The sequence below is a fragment of the Heterodontus francisci genome, chromosome 10 (assembly GCF_036365525.1).
Source record: "Heterodontus francisci isolate sHetFra1 chromosome 10, sHetFra1.hap1, whole genome shotgun sequence".
Lineage (NCBI taxonomy): Eukaryota > Metazoa > Chordata > Chondrichthyes > Heterodontiformes > Heterodontidae > Heterodontus > Heterodontus francisci.
The window spans coordinates 82,428,956-82,453,322 of NC_090380.1; the positions used below are offsets into that span (position 1 = coordinate 82,428,956).

The window sequence follows — 24,367 nt, forward strand, 5'->3', positions numbered from 1 at the left end:
TCCAGGAAGCTGCAGCCTGTGCATGATGATGTCATAGTGACATCACTCACTCACTGCGTAGACTCAGTTTCGTCCCGGACTCCCAGCTCAGGTAAGTTTTTTCATTTTAATGCTTACCAGCAGAGCACTTACCGTGTGCGCCCAGCCCGACCCGAGCCCGGCCCGACCCGAGCCCGAAAGCCGGACCGGGAAGAGGGGCCCGAACTGACCCGAACCTGACACAGGTCATTGGGTCCCGTCGGATTTGGGTCGGGTAGCAGGCCTTTAGGCTGGCCTCTCCTGGAGCCATTTTCTGGGCACCCTGCCATGACCCCCGACATTGGGGTGGTGTTGGGGGGGGGCGGGGGGCGGTAAATTCCAGCCCTGTATGATCGTTGTAGGTTTCCTGAACCAAGGTTTTTCTTCCCCTCTCAGGATTGCTTTGTTCTGCTTATGGACCTCTGCTTGTCTCACCAGCTGTATTGCTTTTTCTAGGGTGAGGTCTTCCTTTGACTGCAGTAAATCCGGCAGCGGCATCATAATAAATCATCAGCAATACCTACTACAGTGCAGGCTCATATAAATTCTGATTTTAGGTCTCCATATTCGCCTCCATCAACAAGCCTGTAAATGTCATTAATAATAACATTTACCTGTTCACCTGGTTTCTGGACCCTTCTGTTGAATTTGGCCCTTTCTAGAATCCTGTTGCTGCTCAGGTTGAAATACTTATCAAAGGCATTTGAGACTTCTTCAAATTTATCTTCTGTCTCATTAATGCCTTGTCTTGCAATAACATTGTCTGCTTTTGTTCCTATAGAATAAAGTAATGTATTGACTTGTTCTGCTTCAAATTTGCTGACTAATTTTGATGCAATTTTGTACCTCAAAAATCTTTTTCTCCAAAGTGACCAGTTTTGAGTTTGATTTGGTCCTTCCATGTGTCCAAATCTCTCTGGTAGCATAAAGTCCAGACCCATGGTTTTTCTAAGCTTTCTAGGCAGTTTATTTGCTGTTTGAAATTTTTCCTTCCAGTATTGAAGGTTTTCCCATGCTTCTCGGGCCCATGTAATGGTGCTGACCTTGGAACCACCCTCACAAAGGATTCCGTTTTCTCGGTGCTGCCTGTCTAGTGTGCTGTTAAAACAATTTCCTACCATTTTTTAAGGGTTGCTCACCAGATCCCTGAACGTTGCTTAGTTCTCCGACTTGAAACCTGTGATTGCTGGACCAGGAATTTTTTCACAGAGCACCATGCCTCTGCGGTGCAGCCTCTCCGTGCCTCCACTTCATCCATGGAGCAGCTCTGGAGCTCCTCACAGCCTCTTTTCGAGTTCTGCAGTTTTGGTACCTTCAGGTCAGACTTTCCAACTTTCTTGAAAGTAATTGTTAAAAATTTTCTGCTTGTTGTACGGCAAGAACCACCGCTTGTTTACCATGTTGTATGTTTGGTTATTTCAGCCAGAAGAGATTTCTGAGTATTCGGTAGGTTTTAACAATAACTAGTTTATTACATATTACAGAACTATATACAACTTCACTTAAATAAAAACAAAAAATGTTGAAAATACTCAGCAGGTCTGGCAGCATGTGGGGAGAGAAGCAGAGTCAACGTTTCAGGTCAGTGACCTTTCATCAGAACTGGCAAAGGTTAGAAATGTAATAGCCTTTAAGCAAATAAAATTGGGGTGGGGCAAAAGATAACAAAAGGGAAGGTGTTGATAGGACAGAGGATCACAGAGAATAACTCACCAGAAGGTCATGGAGCAAAGGCAAAGGGTGTGTTAATGGTGTGGTGAAAGACAAAGCATAAGTGCAGAGAGGGTGTTAAATGAGAGAATCCTCTGGTGCCATGCTGCTTCTTCTCCTTCAAGTCTCTCTCTCATGTGATCGCTTACATCATCATAAGCAAGGTGTTACTCACACTGTCCCAGACAAACCCTTTAGCACAATAGCAGTTAATATTTTATGGATGATATGTTAAATTGCATGCACCCCCCCCCCCTCCACCCCCACCAAACCTCAGGAGATGTAAGGGTGCAACAGCACTATTTAAAAAGGGCAAGTAGGTTCTTCTGGTGTCCTGGACAACATTTATCCCTCAACCAACATCACAAAAGTGCTGATTGTCTGGTCATTTACCTTCATTAGTTCTGACACACTTCGGAATATCCTCAGCTCGTGAAAGGCGCTATATAAATGCCAGTTCTTTCTTCCTTTCTATGACTATAAATAATCGCAATCTTGGCCTTTGAAACAATTACACATGTAGGCATCACTTTCAGCTTTACTCACCAATAAATGATTAATCAAATGCAAAATGAAGTTGATGGTATATACTTCAATACACAATCAGAATAGGCTCAGCCAACCAAAGATTACCTGAATGGTCATGTGAGACAAACTTTCCTGTTTGTATGCTGTCAGTGCAGATATTCGGAAATTCACATCAGTTCATAATGTTCTATCCATTAATTGTAGTCCATTTAGTTAAACTTAATTTTAACAGTTGGAACATTTTGGGTTGTATTTTTCTGATATACATTCCACGTGAGGGGTGGGGAGCACAAGTGGAAAAAGCAGCCCAATGACTAAACAACCAGTCTCTGTGCTTTTACTTAAAGGTAAGCACAAGATTTTGTGATGGTATCCTCTGTTAAGGGATACTGAGTGTCAGTTTCTCCTTTCAAATGTTTTTAAAACGTGGGGTATAGTTCATTTTACAGCAGATCGTGCATGGTCTTTGTTTAAGGAAAGGGTTAGAAGGCCACATGGTGTTTTTACATGCCATATATTATCTTCTTAGCTGCATCCCCAATCAGCCAATCATAGAGCATCATTATCAGTGAAGATGGAGAAGTCCCTGGTGGTGAAGGCTGTCCTTTTCTGGTTGAAGCTGAACACTTGACTGGGGAAATTATATACAGTTATCGTAATGGATAATGTGAGTGCCTTTTAACTGTTTTCAAAATTAAACTCTTTTTAATTTTCAAAAGAGGTTCCATGACTTTACATGAACTATGGTCTTTGTTATATAGCATATTATGCAGAGTTATTCCAAACAGAATAAAAGTATGCCAATACGTAAAAGAATACAGCGATGAATAACTTACAACAACGTAATGTTATAAACAGCAACATAGTGGAAATGTTCTGTATAATAAATGCAAGGAAAACATTTTAAGCTCCCTGAACATATCACCCAGAATTAGCAAAGTAAGAACTCCAAGAAAGTTAAGTGTAGGAGTGTGCATCAAATTGGCGTATTCGTTCTGATTCCGTTACGCATTCCTCTTGATAGCTTATGCGAGGTAGTGCACAAAATGGCCACAGAGAAACACCACAGCCCAGCTGCAGAACAGCAGTTACAATTGAGAAGACAGATAACAAAACAGAATCATAAAATAGCATTTTTTTAAAAAATTGATGTCATTTCAACCTTCTGAAAAAGTATTTTCATATACAACCAATGGAATATGTCGAATAAAACTATAGTTAGAATTTGAATTTCGATTAGAGTGCTGACATTCTGAGGCAGTCGTTTCTTTTCTTGATCCAGCGACAAAATTAACATAGATCTGAATGTCTTCAGAATCAACTAAAATGAAAGAAAAATTGACTAAAAGTAAATTGCTGTCATTTAATTCATTCTGTGATATAAATACAACAAAAGAACATAAAATCTCAGAGGAATCAGTATCAATGCTCTGAATGAATGTTGTAAAACCCAAAGCAAACTGACACGGAAAGCAGATTTTATCATTTTGTATGAGTGTATGAAGTTTGCCATCTGCTAATGAGACTCTTGTTCTGTCATTGCTAGCAAAACCATCACTCAGTTTTAGTCACTTGAAAAATTACTCAGCTAAGGCAACAAGAACAGTCTTTCAAGAAGAGTTTTTCAAATTCCTTTTTAAATTTGTAGCTGCCTGTCAATTAATTGTTTTAAGAAGAGTGTTGTAATTATTTGTTTCACAGTCCTGAGCCATATAATGTAAGAATAGTCACAAATCAATACTATATGTTGTATGATTCACAGAGATCTATACTCTTGGAGGTTTACATGTGATTGGTTGCCTTTCTTTGGATGCTGGGAAGGTTAGGTAGACTCAACAATTTGTGTATGGTCTGAGGAAGGAATAGCTTAATGAGTGAATGGTCAATTTGTTTCATATCTTTTTAATAATTATTGCCGAACAAACTCATTTCTTCCTGTCAAGTGTATACTTCTCACTTGGTTTTATGTTCTTTCTGCACCAGTATGCAACATCCTCAAATTAAATGTTGTACCTGAGCGAATGTGCTTATACTGAACTCTACAAGAAGTTTTGTCGTGTAAACTGTATCTGTACCTGTACTGCACCCAGTATGACGGTGGAGAATAGCAGAAGTGACCTTATCGATGTAGCAATTCACAGGTACAGTGAAGAATATCCCCTGCTAACAGTGTCAGCCAAAAGCTGGGCTAAATCCAATGTCAATATAAACTTAAATTTTTGACTCTGAATGTGTCTTTGTGTAAAGTAATTACAGCTCTAGGTTAAATTGCCAGGATATTTTGGGAGACAGTCTAATGCGAATAGTTAATGATACAATCTGAAACATTGGGCCGAATTTTAACAGGCTGTTTTAGATGGTGCGGTCGGGTGTGGGGGGGGGGGGTGTGGGGGGGTGCATTAAGTAGGGATGGAAGGTGTTGGACAAGAAGTCTGATGTTGTGACGTCCCTTCCACATTTTATTGTCGGCAGCCAACATGGAGGGCGGGCTTCACACATTCATGAGGTGGGAAGCCAATTAAGGTACTTAACATCCCAATACACTGCAATTTCAGTGTTTCAAAACTTTCTGATGGCACACAGGAACCATGGGACTTCAGGGCCTCGCCTGGTGAAAGGAGGTGACAGTGTTGGCTTCACTGGGAAGCCATTGGGTGAGGCAGCATTGCTTGGCAGGAAAGGTGGAGGAGGAGGGGATCATCGGGAAGCACTGTAAGGAGTGGGGGCTAATGTGGCAGAATTGTGGGGAGCCATACCAGGGTGGCATCAGGGAAGTGCCACCTCATCAGAGGTCATAAGAAAGGAGAGGGAGGAGGGTCTGTTTGATCTGAAGGCCTTGCACTTAAAGAGAGGCAACCTCACATGGGCCTCATTCACCCTGGCTTCGAGGCTGCCATGAAGGAGGAGCAGCAGCAAAGAGGGAGGGAGGAGCATGAACTGGCAAGGGCAGCAGTGCAGTCTTGAGGCTCACAGGAAGGTCAGCTTCAGCCACTGAAGGCTAGAGAAGGATGCAGAGGGGCCTGCCAGCTGGTTCCAGCACTCAGAAGAAGTTACCCTCCAGAGAGGGACTACTGGCTGAGGCTCGGCTACCTGCAGATGTCCAAGCGGCAGTGTCTCCGAAGACTCTGCCTCTCCAGGGGGGCTGTCACTGATCAGTGGGCCATGATTTAGGACCAGCTGAGGCCCATGGGACTTGTTGGCTACCCAATGCCTGTAGCGCTGAAAGTCACCATGTCACTGAACGTCCAGACCACTGGATCATTCCAGGGATCCACTGGAGATATGTGTGGGATCTCTCAGTCTGCAGCAAGGAGGTCACCAATGACTTGTTCAGGACAGCCAGTGAATATCTGTGCTTCCGCACTGATTCAAACAGTCAAGCTGAGAGGGTGATAGGAATTGGGCCCATTGCTGGATTCCCCCAGGTGCAGGGGGTCATCAACTGCATGCATGTGGCCTTCAAGGTTCCCACAGACCAGCCTGCTGCCTTCCTTAACTGGACAGGCTTCCAATCCCTCAACATACAATTGGTCTGCAGGTGTGTGCACGATACATGGGAAGCAGCCACAACGCCGACAGGCTAAGGCAGTTCCAGGTGTCAGAACTTTCCCCCCGCACGCCCCCTTGGGGATGGATCCTAGGAGACAAGGGCTACCCACTGAGAACATTTTCTGGGGACAGGAGCATACTGGTAATGTTACTGGATTAGTAATCCAGAGATCCAGACTAATGCTTTGGAGACATGTGTTCAAATCCTACCATGGCAGCTGGGGGAATTTAAATTCAATTAATTAATAAATCTGGAATAAAATGTTAGTCACATTAATAATGATCATGAAAATACCGGATTTTTGTAAAACAACAATCTTGTTCACTAATGTCCTTTAGGGAAGGAAATCTGCCGTCCTTACCTGGTCTGGCCTACATGTAACTCCAGATCAACAGCAATATGATTGACTCTTAACTGCCCTCTGATATGGCCTAGCAAACCACTCAGTTGTAGGTAGCTCACCACCACTTTCTCAAGGGCAATTAAGGATGGGCAATAAATGCTGTCCTTGCCAGTGACACTCACATCACAAAAATAAATTTTTAAAAACATGGCTACTGATGCCTGAGAGGAACCCATATACGCATGCAGAGGAAAAAAGGTACAATATTTGCTTTGGATCAACCAGACCGATCATCAAGCAGGCCATTGGTCTCCTAAAGATGAGATTTAGGTGCCTAAATTGATCTGATGGAGACCCTTGGTGAGGGTTCGTGTATTGTGGTGGTTTGCTGTGCACTGCACAACCTGGCTGTACAGAGGAGGGAGGAGTTAACCAGTAAGAATATGGTGGAGTGAGATGCCTCCTCCGATGACAAGGATGCGGAGGATGTTGCCCAGGCAGTGCCAGATGAAGGGCCCCAGGCACAGCAGGAAAGGCGCCATGAGATATAGCACAAGGAAGGTAGAAGATGCCCTTATATATTCACAATTCCTTTGAGCCTTACCGTTAAGCAGCCCTGTTGTTGCCTTCTTCCTTCTGTTATGAAGCACCCAGGTGCACCTCACAGACTGGTAAGGCTGAAGAATTGAACTCTCAGGGCTTGCTCCCTTGCTTCCAGCCCCTTGGGTGGAAGGATTCAAATTAATTACCAAAGGGCATCAACAACAGAAAGGAGATGTGCTGAATTAATACCATTATTTTATTGCACATCACAACCAATGCACGACTACCCATTTCTATTGCATCTTCACCTGTGATCCTCTAAGTGAATCAAAGTGCTCTTGTTACATTTTTTAGGGTGCACCTACCTGGTGCTCCTCCTGCGCTGTCAGCTGAGGTGGAGACCAGCTGCTGATCTTGATGCCCACTGGCTTGGGATGACATTATTATTCGTTTATGGGATGTGGGCATCACTGGCTAGGCCAGCATTTATTACCCATCCCTAATTGCCCTGAACTGCTGCAGTCCATGTTAGGTAAGTACACCCATAGTGCTGTTAAGAAGGGAGTTCCAGGATTTTGACCCAGCGACAGTGAAGGAACGGCGATATTGTTCCAAGTCAGGATGGTGTGTGGCTTGGAGGGGAACTTGCAAGTGGTGATGTTCCCATGCATCTGCTGCCCTTGTCCTTCTAAGTGGTAAAGGTCGCAGGTTTGGAATGTGCTGTCTAAGGAGCCTTGGTGAGTTGCTGCAGTGCATCTTGTAGATGGTACACACTGCTGCCACTGTGTCGGTGGTGAAGGGAGTGAATGTGGAAGGTGGTAGATGGGTGCTAATCAAGCGGGCTGTTTTGTCCTGGATGGTGTCGAGCTTCTTGAGTGTTGTTGGAGCTGCACCCATCCAGGCAACTGGAGACTATCTCATCACACATCTGATTTGTGCCTTGTAGATGGTGGACAGACTTTGGGGAGTCAGGAGGTGAGTTACTCACTGCAGGATTCCTAGCCTCTGACCTGATCTTGTAGCCACTGTATTTATATGGCTACTCCAGTTCAGTTTCTGGTCAATGATAACCTCCAGGATGTTGATAGTGGGAGATTCAGCGATGGTAATGCCTTTGAATTTCAAGGGGAGATGGTTAGATTCTCTCTTGTTGGAGATGGTCATTGTCTGGCACTTGTGTGGCACGAATGTTACTTGCCACGTACCAGTCCAAGCCTGGATATTGTCCAGGTCTTGCTGCATTTCTACACAGACTGCTTCAGTATCTGGGGAGTCGCAAATGGTGCTGAACATTGCGCAAACATCAGCGAACATCCCCACTTCTGACCTTATGATTGAAGGAAGGTCATTGATGAAGCAGCTGAAGATGGCTGGGCCTAGGACACTACCCTGAGGAACTCCTGCAGTGATGTTCTGGAGCTCAGATGATTGACCTCCAACAACCACAACCATCTTCCTTTGCGCTAGGTATGACTCCACCCAGTGGAGGGTTTCCCCCCTGTTTCCCATTGACTTCAGTTTTGCTAGAGGTCCTTGATGCCATACTCGGTCAAATGCTGCCTTGATGTCAAGGGCAGTGACTCGCACCTCACTTCTTGTGTTCAGCTTTTTTGTCCATGTTTGAACCAAGGCTGTAATGAGGTCAGGAGCTGAGTGGCCCTGGCGGAACCCAAACTGAGCGTCAGTGAACAGGTTATTGCTAAGCAAGTTCCGCTTGATAGCACTGTCAATAACACCTTCCATCACTTTACTGATGATTGAGAGCAGACTGATAGGGCAGTAATTGGCTGGATTGAATTTGTCCTGCTTTTTGTGAACGGGACATACCTGGGCAATTTTCCACATTGACACCCGTCCTCTGGCTGCCTAAGACCTGGAGGGTCCAGACACACTGAGGGCCTCCTGCAAAAGTGCAGGAACAGCAGGCAACATTCAGGCAGGGAGTCTGGAACTGCAGGCAACATTCAGGCAGGGAGTCTTGAACTGCAGGCAACATTCAGGCAGGGGGTCTTGAACTGCAGGCAACAATCAGGCAGGTGGTCTGGAACTGCAGGCAACAATCAGGCAGGGGGTCTGGAACTGCAGGCAACAATCAGGCAGGGAGTCTGGAACTGCAGGCAACAATCAGGCAGGGAGTCTTGAACTGCAGGCAACAATCAGGCAGGGGGTCTGGAACTGCAGGCAACAATCAGGCAGGGAGTCTGGAACTGCAGGCAACAATCAGGCAGGGAGTCTTGACATGCAGGCAACAATCGGGCAGGGAGTCTGGAACTGCAGGCGACATTCAGGCACGGGGTCTGGAACTGCAGGCAACAATCGGGCAGGGGGTGAGGAACTGCAAGCAACATTCAGTCAGGGAGTCTGCAACACCAGGAAACATTCAGTCAGGGGCTCTGGAACACCAGACAACATTCAGTCAGGGGCTCTGGAACACCTGGCAACATTCAGTCAGGGGCTCTGGAACACCAGGAAACAGTCAGGGGCTCTGGAACACCAGACAATATTCAGCCAGGGACTCTGGAACACCAGGCAACATTCAGTCAGGGGCTCTGGAACACCAGACAAAATTCAGTCAGGGGCTCTGGAATACCAGACAACATTCATTCAGGGGCTCTGGAACACCAGGATACAATCAGGGGCTCTGGAACACCAGACAATATTCAGTCAGGGGCTCTGGAACACCAGCAAACATTCAGTCAGGGGCTCTGGAACACCTAACAACATTCAGTCAGGGGCTCTGGAACACCTGACAACATTCAGTCAGGGGCTCTGGAACACCAGGCAACATTCAGTCAGGGGCTTTGGAACACCAGACAACATTCAGTCAGGGGCTCTGGAACACCAGACAAAATTCAGTCAGGGGCTCTGGAAAACCGGGCAACATTCAGTCAGGGGCTCTGGAACACCTGGCAACATTCAGTCAGGGGCTCTGGAACACCAGCAAACATTCAGTCAGGGGCTCTGGAACACCAGACAACATTCAATCAGGGGCTCTGGAACACCGGAAAACATTCAGTCAGGGGCTCTGGAACATCAGGCAACATTCAGTCAGGGGCTCTGGAACACCAGCAAACATTCAGTCAGGGGCTCTGGAACACAAGGCAACATTCAGTCAGGGGCTCTGGAACACCAGCAAACATTCAGTCAGGGGCTTTGGAACACCTGACAACATTCTGTCAGGGGCTTTGGAACACCAGGCAACATTCAGTCAGGGGCTTTGGAACACCAGACAACATTCAGGCTGGGGTTCTGGAACATCAGGAAACATTCAGTCAGGGGCTCTGGAACACCAGGCAACATTCAGGCTGGGGTTCTGGAACACCAGGAAACATTCAGTCAGGGGCTCTGGAATACCAGACAACATTCAGTCAGGGGCTTTGGAACACCAGACAACATTCAGTCAGGGGCTTTGGAACACCAGACAACATTCAGTCAGGGGCTTTGGAACACCAGACAACATTCAGTCAGGGGCTTTGGAACACCAGGCAACATTCAGTCAGGGGCTTTGGAATACCAGGCAACATTCAGTCAGGGGCTTCGGAACACCAGGCAACATTCGGTCAGCGGCTTTGCAACACCAGACAACATTCAGTCAGGGGCTCTGGAACACCAGGCAACATTCAGTCAGGGGCTTTGGAACACCAGACAACATTCAGTCAGGGGCTTTGGAACACCAGGCAACATTCAGTCAGGGGCTTTGGAACAACAGGCAACATTCAGTCAGGGGCTTTGGAACACCAGACAACATTCAGTCAGGGGCTTTGGAACACAAGACAACATTCAGTCAGGGGCTCTGGAACACCAGGCAACATTCAGTCAGGGGCTTTGGAACACCACAACATTCAGTCAGGGGCTTTGGAACAACAGGCAACATTCAGTCAGGGGCTTTGGAACACCAGACAATGTTCAGTCAGGGGCTTTGGAACACAAGACAACATTAAGGCAGGGGCTTTGGAACAACAGACAACATTAAGGCAGGGGCTTTGGAACAACAGGCAACATTCAGTCAGGGGCTTTGGAACACCAGACAACATTCAGTCAGGGGCTTTGGAACACAAGACAACATTAAGGCAGGGGCTTTGGAACAACAGACAACATTCAGTCAGGGGCTCTGGAACACCAGGCAACATTCTGTCAGGGGCTCTGGAACACCAGGCATCATTCCGTCAGGGGCTCTGGAACACCAGACAACATTCAGTCAGGGGCTCTGGAATACGAGGCAACATTCAGTCAGGGGCTCTGGAACACCAGGAAACAATCAGGGGCTCTGGAACACCAGACAATATTCAGTCAGTGGCTCTGGAACACCAGCAAACATTCAGTCAGGGGCTCTGGAACACCTAACAACATTCAGTCAGGGGCTCTGGAACACCTGACAACATTCAGTCAGGGGCTATGGAACACCAGGCAACATTCAGTCAGGGGCTTTGGAACACCAGACAACATTCAGTCAGGGGCTCTGGAACACCAGACAAAATTCAGTCAGGGGCTCTGGAAAACCGGGCAACATTCAGCCAGGGGCTCTGGAACACCTGACAACATTCAGTCAGGGGCTCTGGAACACCAACAAACATTCAGTCAGGGGCTCTGGAACACCAGACAACATTCAGTCAGGGGCTCTGGAACACCGGAAAACATTCAGTCAGGGGCTCTGGAACATCAGGCAACATTCAGTCAGGGGCTCTGGAACACCAGGAAACATTCAGTCAGGGGCTCTGGAACACAAGGCAACATTCAGTCAGGGGCTCTGGAACACCAGCAAACATTCAGTCAGGGGCTTTGGAACACCTGACAACATTCAGTCAGGGGCTTTGGAACACCAGGCAACATTCAGTCAGGGGCTTTGGAACACCAGACAACATTCAGGCTGGGGTTCTGGAACATCAGGAAACATTCAGTCAGGGGCTCTGGAACACCAGGCAACATTCAGGCTGGGGTTCTGGAACACCAGGAAACATTCAGTCAGGGGCTCTGGAATACCAGACAACATTCAGTCAGGGGCTTTGGAACACCAGACAACATTCAGTCAGGGGCTTTGGAACACCAGACAACATTCATTCAGGGGCTTTGGAACACCAGACAACATTCAGTCAGGGGCTTTGGAACACCAGGCAACATTCAGTCAGGGGCTTTGGAATACCAGGCAACATTCAGTCAGGGGCTTCGGAACAACAGGCAACATTCAGTCAGCGGCTTTGCAACACCAGACAACATTCAGTCAGGGGCTCTGGAACACCAGGCAACATTCACAGGGGCTTTGGAACACCAGACAACATTCAGTCAGGGGCTTTGGAACACCAGGCAACATTCAGTCAGGGGCTTTGGAACAACAGGCAACATTCAGTCAGGGGCTTTGGAACACCAGACAACATTCAGTCAGGGGCTTTGGAACACAAGACAACATTCAGTCAGGGGCTCAGGAACACCAGGCAACATTCAGTCAGGGGCTTTGGAACACCAGACAACATTCAGTCAGGGGCTTTGGAACAACTGGCAACATTCAGTCAGGGGCTTTGGAACACCAGACAACATTCAGTCAGGGGCTTTGGAACACAAGACAACATTAAGGCAGGGGCTTTGGAACAACAGACAACATTCAGTCACGGGCTCTGGAACACCAGGCAACATTCTGTCAGGGGCTCTGGAACACCAGGCAACATTCCGTCAGGGGCTTTGGAACACCAGACAACATTCAGTCAGGGGCTTTGGAACACAAGACAACATTAAGGCAGGGGCTTTGGAACAACAGGCAACATTCAGTCAGGGGCTTTGGAACACCAGACAACATTCAGTCAGGGGCTTTGGAACACAAGACAACATTAAGGCAGGGGCTTTGGAACAACAGACAACATTCAGTCAGGGGCTCTAGAACACCAGGCAACATTCAGTCAGGGGCTCTGGAACACCAGGAAACATTCAGTCAGGGGCTCTGGAACACAAGGCAACATTCAGTCAGGGGCTCTGGAACACCAGCAAACATTCAGTCAGGGGCTTTGGAACACCTGACAACATTCAGTCAGGGGCTCTGGAACACAAGGCAACATTCAGTCAGGGGCTCTGGAACACCAGCAAACATTCAGTCAGGGGCTTTGGAACACCTGACAACATTCAGTCAGGGGCTTTGGAACACCAGGCAACATTCAGTCAGGGGCTTTGGAACACCAGACAACATTCAGGCTGGGGTTCTGGAACATCAGGAAACATTCAGTCAGGGGCTCTGGAACACCAGGCAACATTCAGGCTGGGGTTCTGGAACACCAGGAAACATTCAGTCAGGGGCTCTGGAATACCAGACAACATTCAGTCAGGGGCTTTGGAACACCAGACAACATTCAGTCAGGGGCTTTGGAACACCAGACAACATTCATTCAGGGGCTTTGGAACACCAGACAACATTCAGTCAGGGGCTTTGGAACACCAGGCAACATTCAGTCAGGGGCTTTGGAATACCAGGCAACATTCAGTCAGGGGCTTCGGAACAACAGGCAACATTCAGTCAGCGGCTTTGCAACACCAGACAACATTCAGTCAGGGGCTCTGGAACACCAGGCAACATTCACAGGGGCTTTGGAACACCAGACAACATTCAGTCAGGGGCTTTGGAACACCAGGCAACATTCAGTCAGGGGCTTTGGAACAACAGGCAACATTCAGTCAGGGGCTTTGGAACACCAGACAACATTCAGTCAGGGGCTTTGGAACACAAGACAACATTCAGTCAGGGGCTCAGGAACACCAGGCAACATTCAGTCAGGGGCTTTGGAACACCAGACAACATTCAGTCAGGGGCTTTGGAACAACTGGCAACATTCAGTCAGGGGCTTTGGAACACCAGACAACATTCAGTCAGGGGCTTTGGAACACAAGACAACATTAAGGCAGGGGCTTTGGAACAACAGACAACATTCAGTCACGGGCTCTGGAACACCAGGCAACATTCTGTCAGGGGCTCTGGAACACCAGGCAACATTCCGTCAGGGGCTTTGGAACACCAGACAACATTCAGTCAGGGGCTTTGGAACACAAGACAACATTAAGGCAGGGGCTTTGGAACAACAGGCAACATTCAGTCAGGGGCTTTGGAACACCAGACAACATTCAGTCAGGGGCTTTGGAACACAAGACAACATTAAGGCAGGGGCTTTGGAACAACAGACAACATTCAGTCAGGGGCTCTAGAACACCAGGCAACATTCTGTCAGGGGCTCTGGAACACCAGGCATCATTCCGTCAGGGGCTCTGGAACACCAGACAACATTCAGTCAGGGGCTCTGGAATACGAGGCAACATTCAGTCAGGGGCTCTGGAACACCAGACAACATTCAGGCAGGGACTCTGAAACACCAGACAACATTCAGGCAAGGGCTCTGGAACATCAGGAAACATTCAGTCAGGGGCTCTGGAACACCAGGCAACATTCAGTCAGGGGCTCTGGAACATCAGGAAACATTCAGTCAGGGGCTCTGGAACACCAGGCAACATTCAGGCTGGGGTTCTGGAACACCAGGCAACATTCAGTCAGGGGCTCTGGAACACCAGGAAACATTCAGTCAGTGGCTCTGGAACACAAGGCAACATTCAGTCAGGGGCTCTGGAACATCAGGAAATATTCAGTCAGGGGCTCTGGAACACCAGGCAACATTCAGGCTGGGGTTCTGGAACACCAGGAAACATTCAGTCAGGGGCTCTGGAACACCGGACAACATTCAGGCAGGGGCTCTGGAATACCAGACAACATTCAGTCAGGGGCTTTGGAACACAAGACAACATTCAGGCAGGGGCTTTGGAACACCAGACAACATTCAGTCAGGGGCTTTGGAACACCAGACAACATTCTGTCAGGGGCTTTGAAACAACAGGCAACATTCAGTCAGGGGCTCTGGAACACCAGACTACATTCCGTCAGTGTCTCTGGAACACCAGACAACATTCAGTCAGGGGCTCTGGAACACCAGACAACATTCAGTCAGGGGCTCTGGAATACCAGACAACATTCAGTCAGGGGCTTTGGAACACAAGACAACATTCAGGCAGGGGCTTTGGAACACCAGACAACATTCCGTCAGGGGCTTTGGAACACCAGGCAACATTCCGTCAGGGGCTCTGGAACACCAGACAACATTCCGTCAGTGGCTCTGGAACACCAGACAACATTCAGTCAGGGGCTCTGGAATACGAGGCAACATTCAGTCAGGGGCTCTGGAACACCAGACAACATTCAGTCAGGGGCTCTGGAAAACCAGGCAACATTCAGGCAGGGGCTTTGGAACACCACACAACATTCAGTCAGGGGTTTTGGAACACCAGGCAACATTCCGTCAGGGGCTCTGGAACACCAGACAACATTTCGTCAGTGGCTCTGGAACACCAGACAACATTCAGTCAGGGGCTCTGGAAAACCGGGCAACATTCAGGCAGGGGCTTTGGAACACCAGACAACATTCAGTCAGGGGCTTTCGAACACCAGACAACATTCAGTCAGGGGCTTTGGAACACCAGACAACATTCTGTCAGGGGCTTTGGAACAACAGGCAACATTCAGTCAGGGGCTCTGGAACACCATACTACATTCCGTCAGTGACTCTGGAACACCAGACAACATTCAGTCAGGGGCTCTGGAATACGAGGCAACATTCAGTCAGGGGCTCTGGAACACCAGACAACATTCAGTCAGGGGCTTTGGAAAACCGGGCAACATTCAGTCAGGGGCTTTGGAATATCAGGCAACATTCAGTCAGGGGCTTTGGAATACCAGGCAACATTCAGTCAGGGGCTTTGGAACACCAGGCAACGTTCAGTCAGGGGCTTTGGAACACGAGACAACATTCAGGCAGGGGCTTTGGAACACCAGACAACATTCAGTCAGGGGCTTTGGAACACCAGACAACATTCAGTCAGGGGCTTTGGAACACAAGACAACATTCAGGCAGGGGCTTTGGAACACCAGACAACATTCAGTCAGGGGCTTTGGAACACCAGACAACATTCAGTCAGGGGCTTTGGAACACAAGACAACATTCAGGCAGGGGCTTTGGAACACCAGACAACATTCAGTCAGGGGCTTTGGAACACAAGACAACATTCAGGCAGGGGCTTTGGAACACCAGACAACATTCAGTCAGGGGCTCTGAAACACCAGGCAACATTCAGTCAGGGGCTCTAGAACACCAGGCAACATTCCGTCAGGGGCTCTGGAACACCAGGCAACATTCCGTCAGTGGCTCTGGAACACCAGACAACATTCAGTCAGGGGCTCTGGAATACGAGGCAACATTCAGTCAGGGGCTCTGGAACACCAGACAACATTCAGTCAGGGGCTTTGGAACACCAGACAACATTCAGGCACGGGCTCTGGAACACCAGACAACATTCAGGCAAGGGCTCTGGAACACCAGGCAACCTTCAGTCAGGGGCTCTGGAACACCAGGCAACATTCCGTCAGGGGCTCTGGAACACCAGGCAACATTCCGTCAGTGGCTCTGGAACACCAGACAACATTCAGTCAGGGGCTCTGGAATACGAGGCAACATTCAGTCAGGGGCTCTGGAACACCAGACAACATTCAGTCAGGGGCTTTGGAACACCAGGCAACATTCTGTCGGGGCTCTGGAACACCAGGCATCATTCCGTCAGGGACTCTGAAACACCAGACAACATTCAGGCAAGGGCTCTGGAACATCAGGAAACATTCAGTCAGGGGCTCTGGAACACCAGGCAACATTCAGTCAGGGGCTCTGGAACATCAGGAAACATTCAGTCAGGGGCTCTGGAACACCAGGCAACATTCAGGCTGGGGTTCTGGAACACCAGGCAACATTCAGTCAGGGGCTCTGGAACACCAGGAAACATTCAGTCAGTGGCTCTGGAACACAAGGCAACATTCAGTCAGGGGCTCTGGAACATCAGGAAATATTCAGTCAGGGGCTCTGGAACACCAGGCAACATTCAGGCTGGGGTTCTGGAACACCAGGAAACATTCAGTCAGGGGCTTTGGAACACCAGACAACATTCAGTCAGGGGCTCTGGAACACCAGGCAACATTCAGTCAGGGGCTTTGGAACACCAGACAACATTCAGTCAGGGTCTTTGGAACAACAGGCAACATTCAGTCAGGGGCTTTGGAACACAAGACAACATTCAGGCAGGGGCTTTGGAACACCAGACAACATTCAGTCAGGGGCTTTGGAACACCAGACAACATTCAGTCAGGGGCTTTGGAACACAAGACAACATTCAGGCAGGGGCTTTGGAACACCAGACAACATTCAGTCAGGGGCTTTGGAACACCAGACAACATTCAGTCAGGGGCTTTAGAACACAAGACAACATTCAGGCAGGGGCTTTGGAACACCAGACAACATTCAGTCAGGGGCTTTGGAACACAAGACAACATTCAGGCAGGGGCTTTGGAACACCAGACAACATTCAGTCAGGGGCTCTGAAACACCAGGCAACATTCAGTCAGGGGCTCTAGAACACCAGGCAACATTCCGTCAGGGGCTCTGGAACACCAGGCAACATTCCGTCAGTGGCTCTGGAACACCAGACAACATTCAGTCAGGGGCTCTGGAATACGAGGCAACATTCAGTCAGGGGCTCTGGAACACCTGACAACATTCAGTCAGGGGCTTTGGAACACCAGACAACATTCAGGCACGGGCTCTGGAACACCAGACAACATTCAGGCAAGGGCTCTGGAACACCAGGCAACCTTCAGTCAGGGGCTCTGGAACACCAGGCAACATTCCGTCAGGGGCTCTGGAACACCAGGCAACATTCCGTCAGTGGCTCTGGAACACCAGACAACATTCAGTCAGGGGCTCTGGAATACGAGGCAACATTCAGTCAGGGGCTCTGGAACACCAGACAACATTCAGTCAGGGGCTTTGGAACACCAGACAACATTCAGGCACGGGCTCTGGAACACCAGACAACATTCAGGCAAGGGCTCTGGAACACCAGGCAACATTCCGTCAGGGGCTCTGGAACACCAGACAACATTTCGTCAGTGGCTCTGGAACACCAGACAACATTCAGTCAGGGGCTCTGGAAAACCGGGCAACATTCAGGCAGGGGCTTTGGAACACCAGACAACATTCAGTCAGGGGCTTTCGAACACCAGACAACATTCAGTCAGGGGCTTTGCAACACCAGACAACATTCTGTCAGGGGCTTTGGAACAACAGGCAACATTCAGTCAGGGGCTCTGGAACACCAGACTACATTCCGTCAGTGACTCTGGAACACCAGACAACATTCAGTCAGGGGCTCTGGAATACGAGGCAACATTCAGTCAGGGGCTCTGGAACACCAGACAACATTCAGTCAGGGGCTTTGGAAAACCGGGCAACATTCAGGCAGGGGCTTTGGAACACCAGACAACATTCCGTCAGGGGCTTTGGAACACCAGACAACATTCAGTCAGGGGCTTTGGAACACCAGACAACATTCAGTCAGGGGCTTTGGAACACCAGACAACATTCAGTCAGGGGCTTTTGAAACCCAGACAACATTCAGGCAAGGGCTTTGGAACACCAGACAACATTCAGGGACGGGATCTGGAATACCAGACAACATTCAGTCAGGGGCTTTGGAACACCAGACAACATTCAGTCAGGGGCTTTGGAACACCAGACAACATTCAGTCAGGGATTTTGGAACACCAGGCAACATTCAGTCAGGGGCTTTGGAACACCAGACAACATTCTGTCAGGGGCTTTGGAACAACAGGCAACATTCAGTCAGGGGCTTTGGAACACCAGACAACATTCAGTCAGGGGCTTTGGAACACCAGGCAACATTCAGTCAGGGGCTTTGGAATATCAGGCAACATTCAGTCAGGGGCTTTGGAATACCAGGCAACATTCAGTCAGGGGCTTTGGAACACCAGGCAACATTCAGTCAGGGGCTTTGGAACACCAGACAACATTCAGTCAGGGGCTCTGGAACACCAGGCAACATTCAGTCAGGGGCTTTGGAACACCAGACAACATTCAGTCAGGGTCTTTGGAACAACAGGCAACATTCAGTCAGGGGCTTTGGAACACAAGACAACATTCAGGCAGGGGCTTTGGAACACCAGACAACATTCAGTCAGGGGCTTTGGAACACCAGACAACATTCAGTCAGGGGCTTTGGAACACAAGACAACATTCAGGCAGGGGCTTTGGAACACCAGACAACATTCAGTCAGGGGCTTTGGAACACCAGACAACATTCAGTCAGGGGCTTTGGAACACAAGACAACATTCAGGCAGGGGCTTTGGAACACCAGACAACATTCAGTCAGGGGCTTTGGAACACAAGACAACATTCAGGCAGGGGCTTTGGAACACCAGACAACATTCAGTCAGGGGCTCTGAAACACCAGGCAACATTCAGTCAGGGGCTCTAGAACACCAGGCAACATTCCGTCAGGGGCTCTGGAACACCAGGCAACATTCCGTCAGTGGCTCTGGAACACCAGACAACATTCAGTCAGGGGCTCTGGAATACGAGGCAACATTCAGTCAGGGGCTCTGGAACACCAGACAACATTCAGTCAGGGGCTTTGGAACACCAGACAACATTCAGGCACGGGCTCTGGAACACCAGACAACATTCAGGCAAGGGCTCTGGAACACCAGGCAACCTTCAGTCAGGGGCTCTGGAACACCAGACAACATTCAGTCAGGGGCTCTGGAACACCTGACAACATTCAGTCAGGGGCTCTGGAACACCAGCAAACATTCAGTCAGGGGCTCTGGAACACCAGACAACATTCAGTCAGGGGCTCTGGAACACCAGACAACATTCAGTCAGGGGCTCTGGAAAACCGGGCAACATTCAGTCAGGGGCTCTGGAACACCAGGCAACATTCAGTCAGGTGCTCTGGAAAATCGGGCAACATTCTAGCTATGAAGAGAGGTTGAGTAGATTAGGATTATTTTCATTAGAAAGACGGAGGTTGAGGGGGGACCTGATTGAGGTGTACAAAATCATGAGAGGTATAGACAGGATGGATAGCAAGAGGCTTTTTCCCAGAGTGGGGGTTTCAATTACTAGAGGACACGAGTTCAAAGTGAAAGGGGAAAAGTTTAGGGGGGATATGCGTGGAAAGTTCTTTACGCAGAGGGTGGTGGGCACCTGGAACGCATTGCCAGCGGAGGTGGTAGATGCGGGCACGATGGAGTCTTTTAAGATGTATCTAGACAGATACATGAATGGGCAGGAAGAAAAGAGATACAGAACCTTAGAAAATAGGCGACATGTTTAGAGAGAGGATCTGGATCGGCGCAGGCTTGGAGGGCCGAAGGGCCTGTTCCTGTGCTGTAATTATCTTTGTTCTTTGTTGTTCTTTGTATTCTGTCAGGGGCTCTGGAGCATTTGGTAACATTCAGTCAGGGGCTCTGGAACACCAGGCAACATTCAGTCAGGGGCTCTGGAACATCAGGAAACATTCAGTCAGGGGCTCTGGAACACCAGGCAACATTCAGGCTGGGGTTCTGGAACACCAGGAAATATTCAGTCAGAGCCTCTGGAACACAGGCAACATTCAGGCAAGGGCTTTGGAACACCAGACAACATTCAGGGAGGGGATCTGGAATACCAGACAACATTCAGTCAGGGGCTTTGGAACACCAGACAACATTCAGTCAGGGGCTCTGGAACACCTGACAACATTCAGTCAGGGGCTCTGGAACACCAGCAAACATTCAGTCAGGGGCTCTGGAACACCAGACAACATTCAGTCAGGGGCTCTGGAACACCAGACAACATTCAGTCAGGGGCTCTGGAAAACCGGGCAACATTCAGTCAGGGGCTCTGGAACACCAGGCAACATTCAGTCAGGTGCTCTGGAAAATCGGGCAACATTCTAGCTATGAAGAGAGGTTGAGTAGATTAGGATTATTTTCATTAGAAAGACGGAGGTTGAGGCGGGACCTGATTGAGGTGTACAAAATCATGAGAGGTATAGACAGGATGGATAGCAAGAGGCTTTTTCCCAGAGTGGGGGTTTCAATTACTAGAGGACACGAGTTCAAAGTGAAAGGGGAAAAGTTTAGGGGGGATATGCGTGGAAAGTTCTTTACGCAGAGGGTGGTGGGCACCTGGAACGCATTGCCAGCGGAGGTGGTAGATGCGGGCACGATGGAGTCTTTTAAGATGTATCTAGACAGATACATGAATGGGCAGGAAGAAAAGAGATACAGAACCTTAGAAAATAGGCGACATGTTTAGAGAGAGGATCTGGATCGGCGCAGGCTTGGAGGGCCGAAGGGCCTGTTCCTGTGCTGTAATTATCTTTGTTCTTTGTTGTTCTTTGTATTCAGTCAGGGGCTCTGGAGCATTTGGTAACATTCAGTCAGGGGCTCTGGAACACCAGGCAACATTCAGTCAGGGGCTCTGGAACATCAGGAAACATTCAGTCAGGGGCTCTGGAACACCAGGCAACATTCAGGCTGGGGTTCTGGAACACCAGGAAATATTCAGTCAGAGCCTCTGGAACACCAGGCAACATTCAGTAAGCGGCTTTGGAACACCAGGCAACATTCAGTCAGGGGCTTTGGAACACCAGACAACATTCAGGCAAGGGCTTTGGAACACCAGACAACATTCAGGGAGGGGATCTGGAATACCAGACAACATTCAGTCAGGGGCTTTGGAACACCAGACAACATTCAGGCAGGGGCTTTGGAACACCAGACAACATTCAGTCAGGGGCTTTGGAACACCAGACAACATTCAGTCAGGGCTTTGGAACACCAGACAACATTCAGTCAGGGGCTTTGGAACACCAGACAACATTCAGTCAGGGGCTTTGGAACACCAGACAACATTCAGTCAGGGGCATTGGAACACCAGACAACATTCAGGCAGGGGATCTGGAACACCAGGCAACATTCAGTCAGGGGCTTTGGAACACCAGGCAACATTCAGTCAGGGGCTTTGGAACACCAGACAACATTCAGTCAGGGGCTTTGGAACACCAGACAACATTTAGTCAGGGGCTTTGGAACAGCAGACAACATTCAGTCAGGGGCTCTGGAATACCAGGCAACATTCAGTCAGGGGCCCTGGAATACCAGGCAACATTCAGTCAGGGGCTTTGGAACACCAAGCAACATTCAGTCAGGGGCTCTGGAATACCAGGCAACATTCAGTCAGGGGCTCTGGAATACCAGGCAACATTCAGTCAGGGGCTCTGGAACTCCAAGCAACATTCAGTCAGGTGCTCTGGAATACCAGGCAACATTCCGCCAGGGGCTCTGGAATACCAGGCAACATTCAGTCAGGGGCTTTGGAATACCAGACAACATTCAGTCAGGGGCTCCGGAATACCAAGCAACATTCAATCAGGGGAACAGGAATGCCAGGCAACATTCAGTCAGGGGCTTTGGAACACCAGGCAACATTCAGTCAGGGGCTCTGGAATACCAGGCAACATTCAGTCAGGGGCTCTGGAATACCAGGCAACATTCAGTCAGGGCTTTGGAACACCAGGCAACATTCAGTCAGGGGCTCTGGAACACCAGGCAACATTCAGTCAGGGGCTCTGGAACACCAGGCATCATTTATTCAGGGGCTCTGGAATACCAGACAACATTCAGTCAAGGGCTTTGGAACACCAGGCAACATTCTGTCAGGGGCTCTGGAATACCAGACAACATTCAGTCAGGGGCTTTGGAATACCAGACAACATTCAGTCAGGGGCTTTGGAACACCAGACAACATTCAGGCAGGGGATCTGGAATACCAGGCAACATTCAGTCAGGGGCTTTGGAACACCAGACAACATTCAGGCAGGGGATCTGGAATACCGGGCAACATTCAGTCAGGGGCTCTGGAATACCAGGCAACATTCAGTCACGGGCTTTGGAACAGCAGGAAACATTCAGGCAGGAACTCTGGACCAGCAGACAGCAGTCAGGCAGGGGTTCTGGAACACCAGGCAGTATTGAATGCAGAATTGGCAGCCTGTTAAATATAGTGCCATGTGCTTCCACCCCCTCTATTTAAATTAGCCCCTGTGCATAATATTGCAGGGGCTCAGTGGCAGCACTTCCATGTCGGAAGGCCACTGAGTTCAAAGCGTGCCACCGCAGAGCACGGCATGCGAATAAAATCAAGACCATGTTAAGACAGCATACTAACCCACTACACCCACCTATCAGTTATGCATCCCCTGCATGGATCCATCTACTGGAACCTGAATTAAGTCAGAAAGATAGTGCAAACATTGAAATAAAAGCAAAATACTGCAGATGCTGGAAATCTGAAACAAAAACAAAAAGTGCTGGCAAAACTCAGCAAGTCAGGCAGTATCTGTGGAGAGAAGCAAAGTTAACGTGTTAGGTCTGTGACCTTTCATCAGAACTAGCAAAGGTTAGAAAGGAATTAGGTTTTAAGCAAGTGAAGGGAAGGGGGGTGGGGGAGAGAAGAAAGGCGAAGGTGTTTGATCAGGCAGAGGGTGATTAAATAACAAAGCTGTCATGGGACAAAGACAAAGAGTGTGTTAATGCTTGTGGTGAAAGACAAAGCATTAGTCCAGAGAGACTGTTAATAACAGAATAATGAGTAGATCTGACCACATGAAAAGCAGGCACATGGTTAAAAAATGAAATATTTAAAAAAGAGCTAGTCATGCTCTGAAGTTATTGAACTCAATGTTCAGTCTGCAAGGTTGTGGAGTGCCTAATTGAAAGATCAGGTGCTGCTCCTCGAGCTTGCGTTGATGTTCACTGGAACACTGGAGCAGGCCAAAGACAGAAATGTTGGCATGAGAGCGTTGTGGGGGTTGCGGGGAGGGGTGGGGTAGTGTTGAAATGGCAAGCAACAGGAAGTTCGGGGTCATGCTTTTGGACTGAGTGGAGGTGTTCAGCAAAGCGGTCACCCAATCTTCATTTGGTCTCCCCAATGTAGAGGAGACCACATTGTGAGCAGCGAATACAGTATACTAAATTGAAAGAAATACAAGTACAAGTATTCCTGTCCACTCTATCTAGGCCCCTCAGAATTATGTACACCTCAATTAAATCACCCCTCAGCCTCCTCTGTTCTAAGGAAAACAGCTCTAGCCTATCCAATCTTTCCTCATAGCTTCAACTTTCAAGCCCTGGCAACATTCTTGTAAATCTCCTCTGTAATCTCTCCACAGCAATTATGTCCTTTCTGTCAGCATTCCAAAGGGATTGTTCCCTCCGTGACACCCTGGTCCACTCCTCCATTACCCCCAACTCCTCCTCCTTAACTACAATGTCTACATCAACCCTCTCCAGAGGAACCCGCTCTCCCATTGGTACTCAGAACTGAATACCGGTTAGAAAGTGGGATGCCCTCTGGGAACTCCTGCACTACCTGCCTTGACCATCTTGTCTGTCTGGCAGTCACACAGTCCCTCTCTGCCTGTGCTGTTTTCAGCTCCAGGGTGACTGCCCCCTGAAACGTGCTATCCATGTAGTTCTCTGCCTCACGGATGCGCCACAATGACTCCGAAACCCGGAGCTCAAGCTTCTGCAGCAGTGACACTTGCTGCAGATGTGTTTGTATAGGGCACATGGTGCGTCCATGACTCAGTCCAAAAGCATGACTCCGAGCTTCTGGTCGCTTGCCATTTCAACACCCCCCTGCTCTCATGCCAACATTTCTGCCTTTGGCCTGCTCCAGTGTACCAGTGAACATCAATGCAAGCTCGA

The 24,367-nt window shown here is 48.8% G+C and overlaps 1 protein-coding gene across 1 annotated transcript in view; it reads right to left on the reverse strand.

Annotated features, from left to right (window-relative positions):
* Positions 1-1,465: 1,465 nt before the first annotated feature.
* The window catches only part of LOC137374179 (uncharacterized), a 28,069-nt gene continuing 5,167 nt past the window's right edge, over positions 1,466-24,367 (reverse strand). The window contains exons 5-6 of the mRNA XM_068039967.1: positions 6,754-6,870; positions 1,466-3,577 (exon numbers count right to left, since the gene is read on the reverse strand). Of these exons, the coding sequence (XP_067896068.1) occupies positions 3,414-3,577; positions 6,754-6,870 (281 nt within the window). The 3' untranslated portion in view covers positions 1,466-3,413. The remainder of the gene's footprint in view (positions 3,578-6,753; positions 6,871-24,367) is intronic.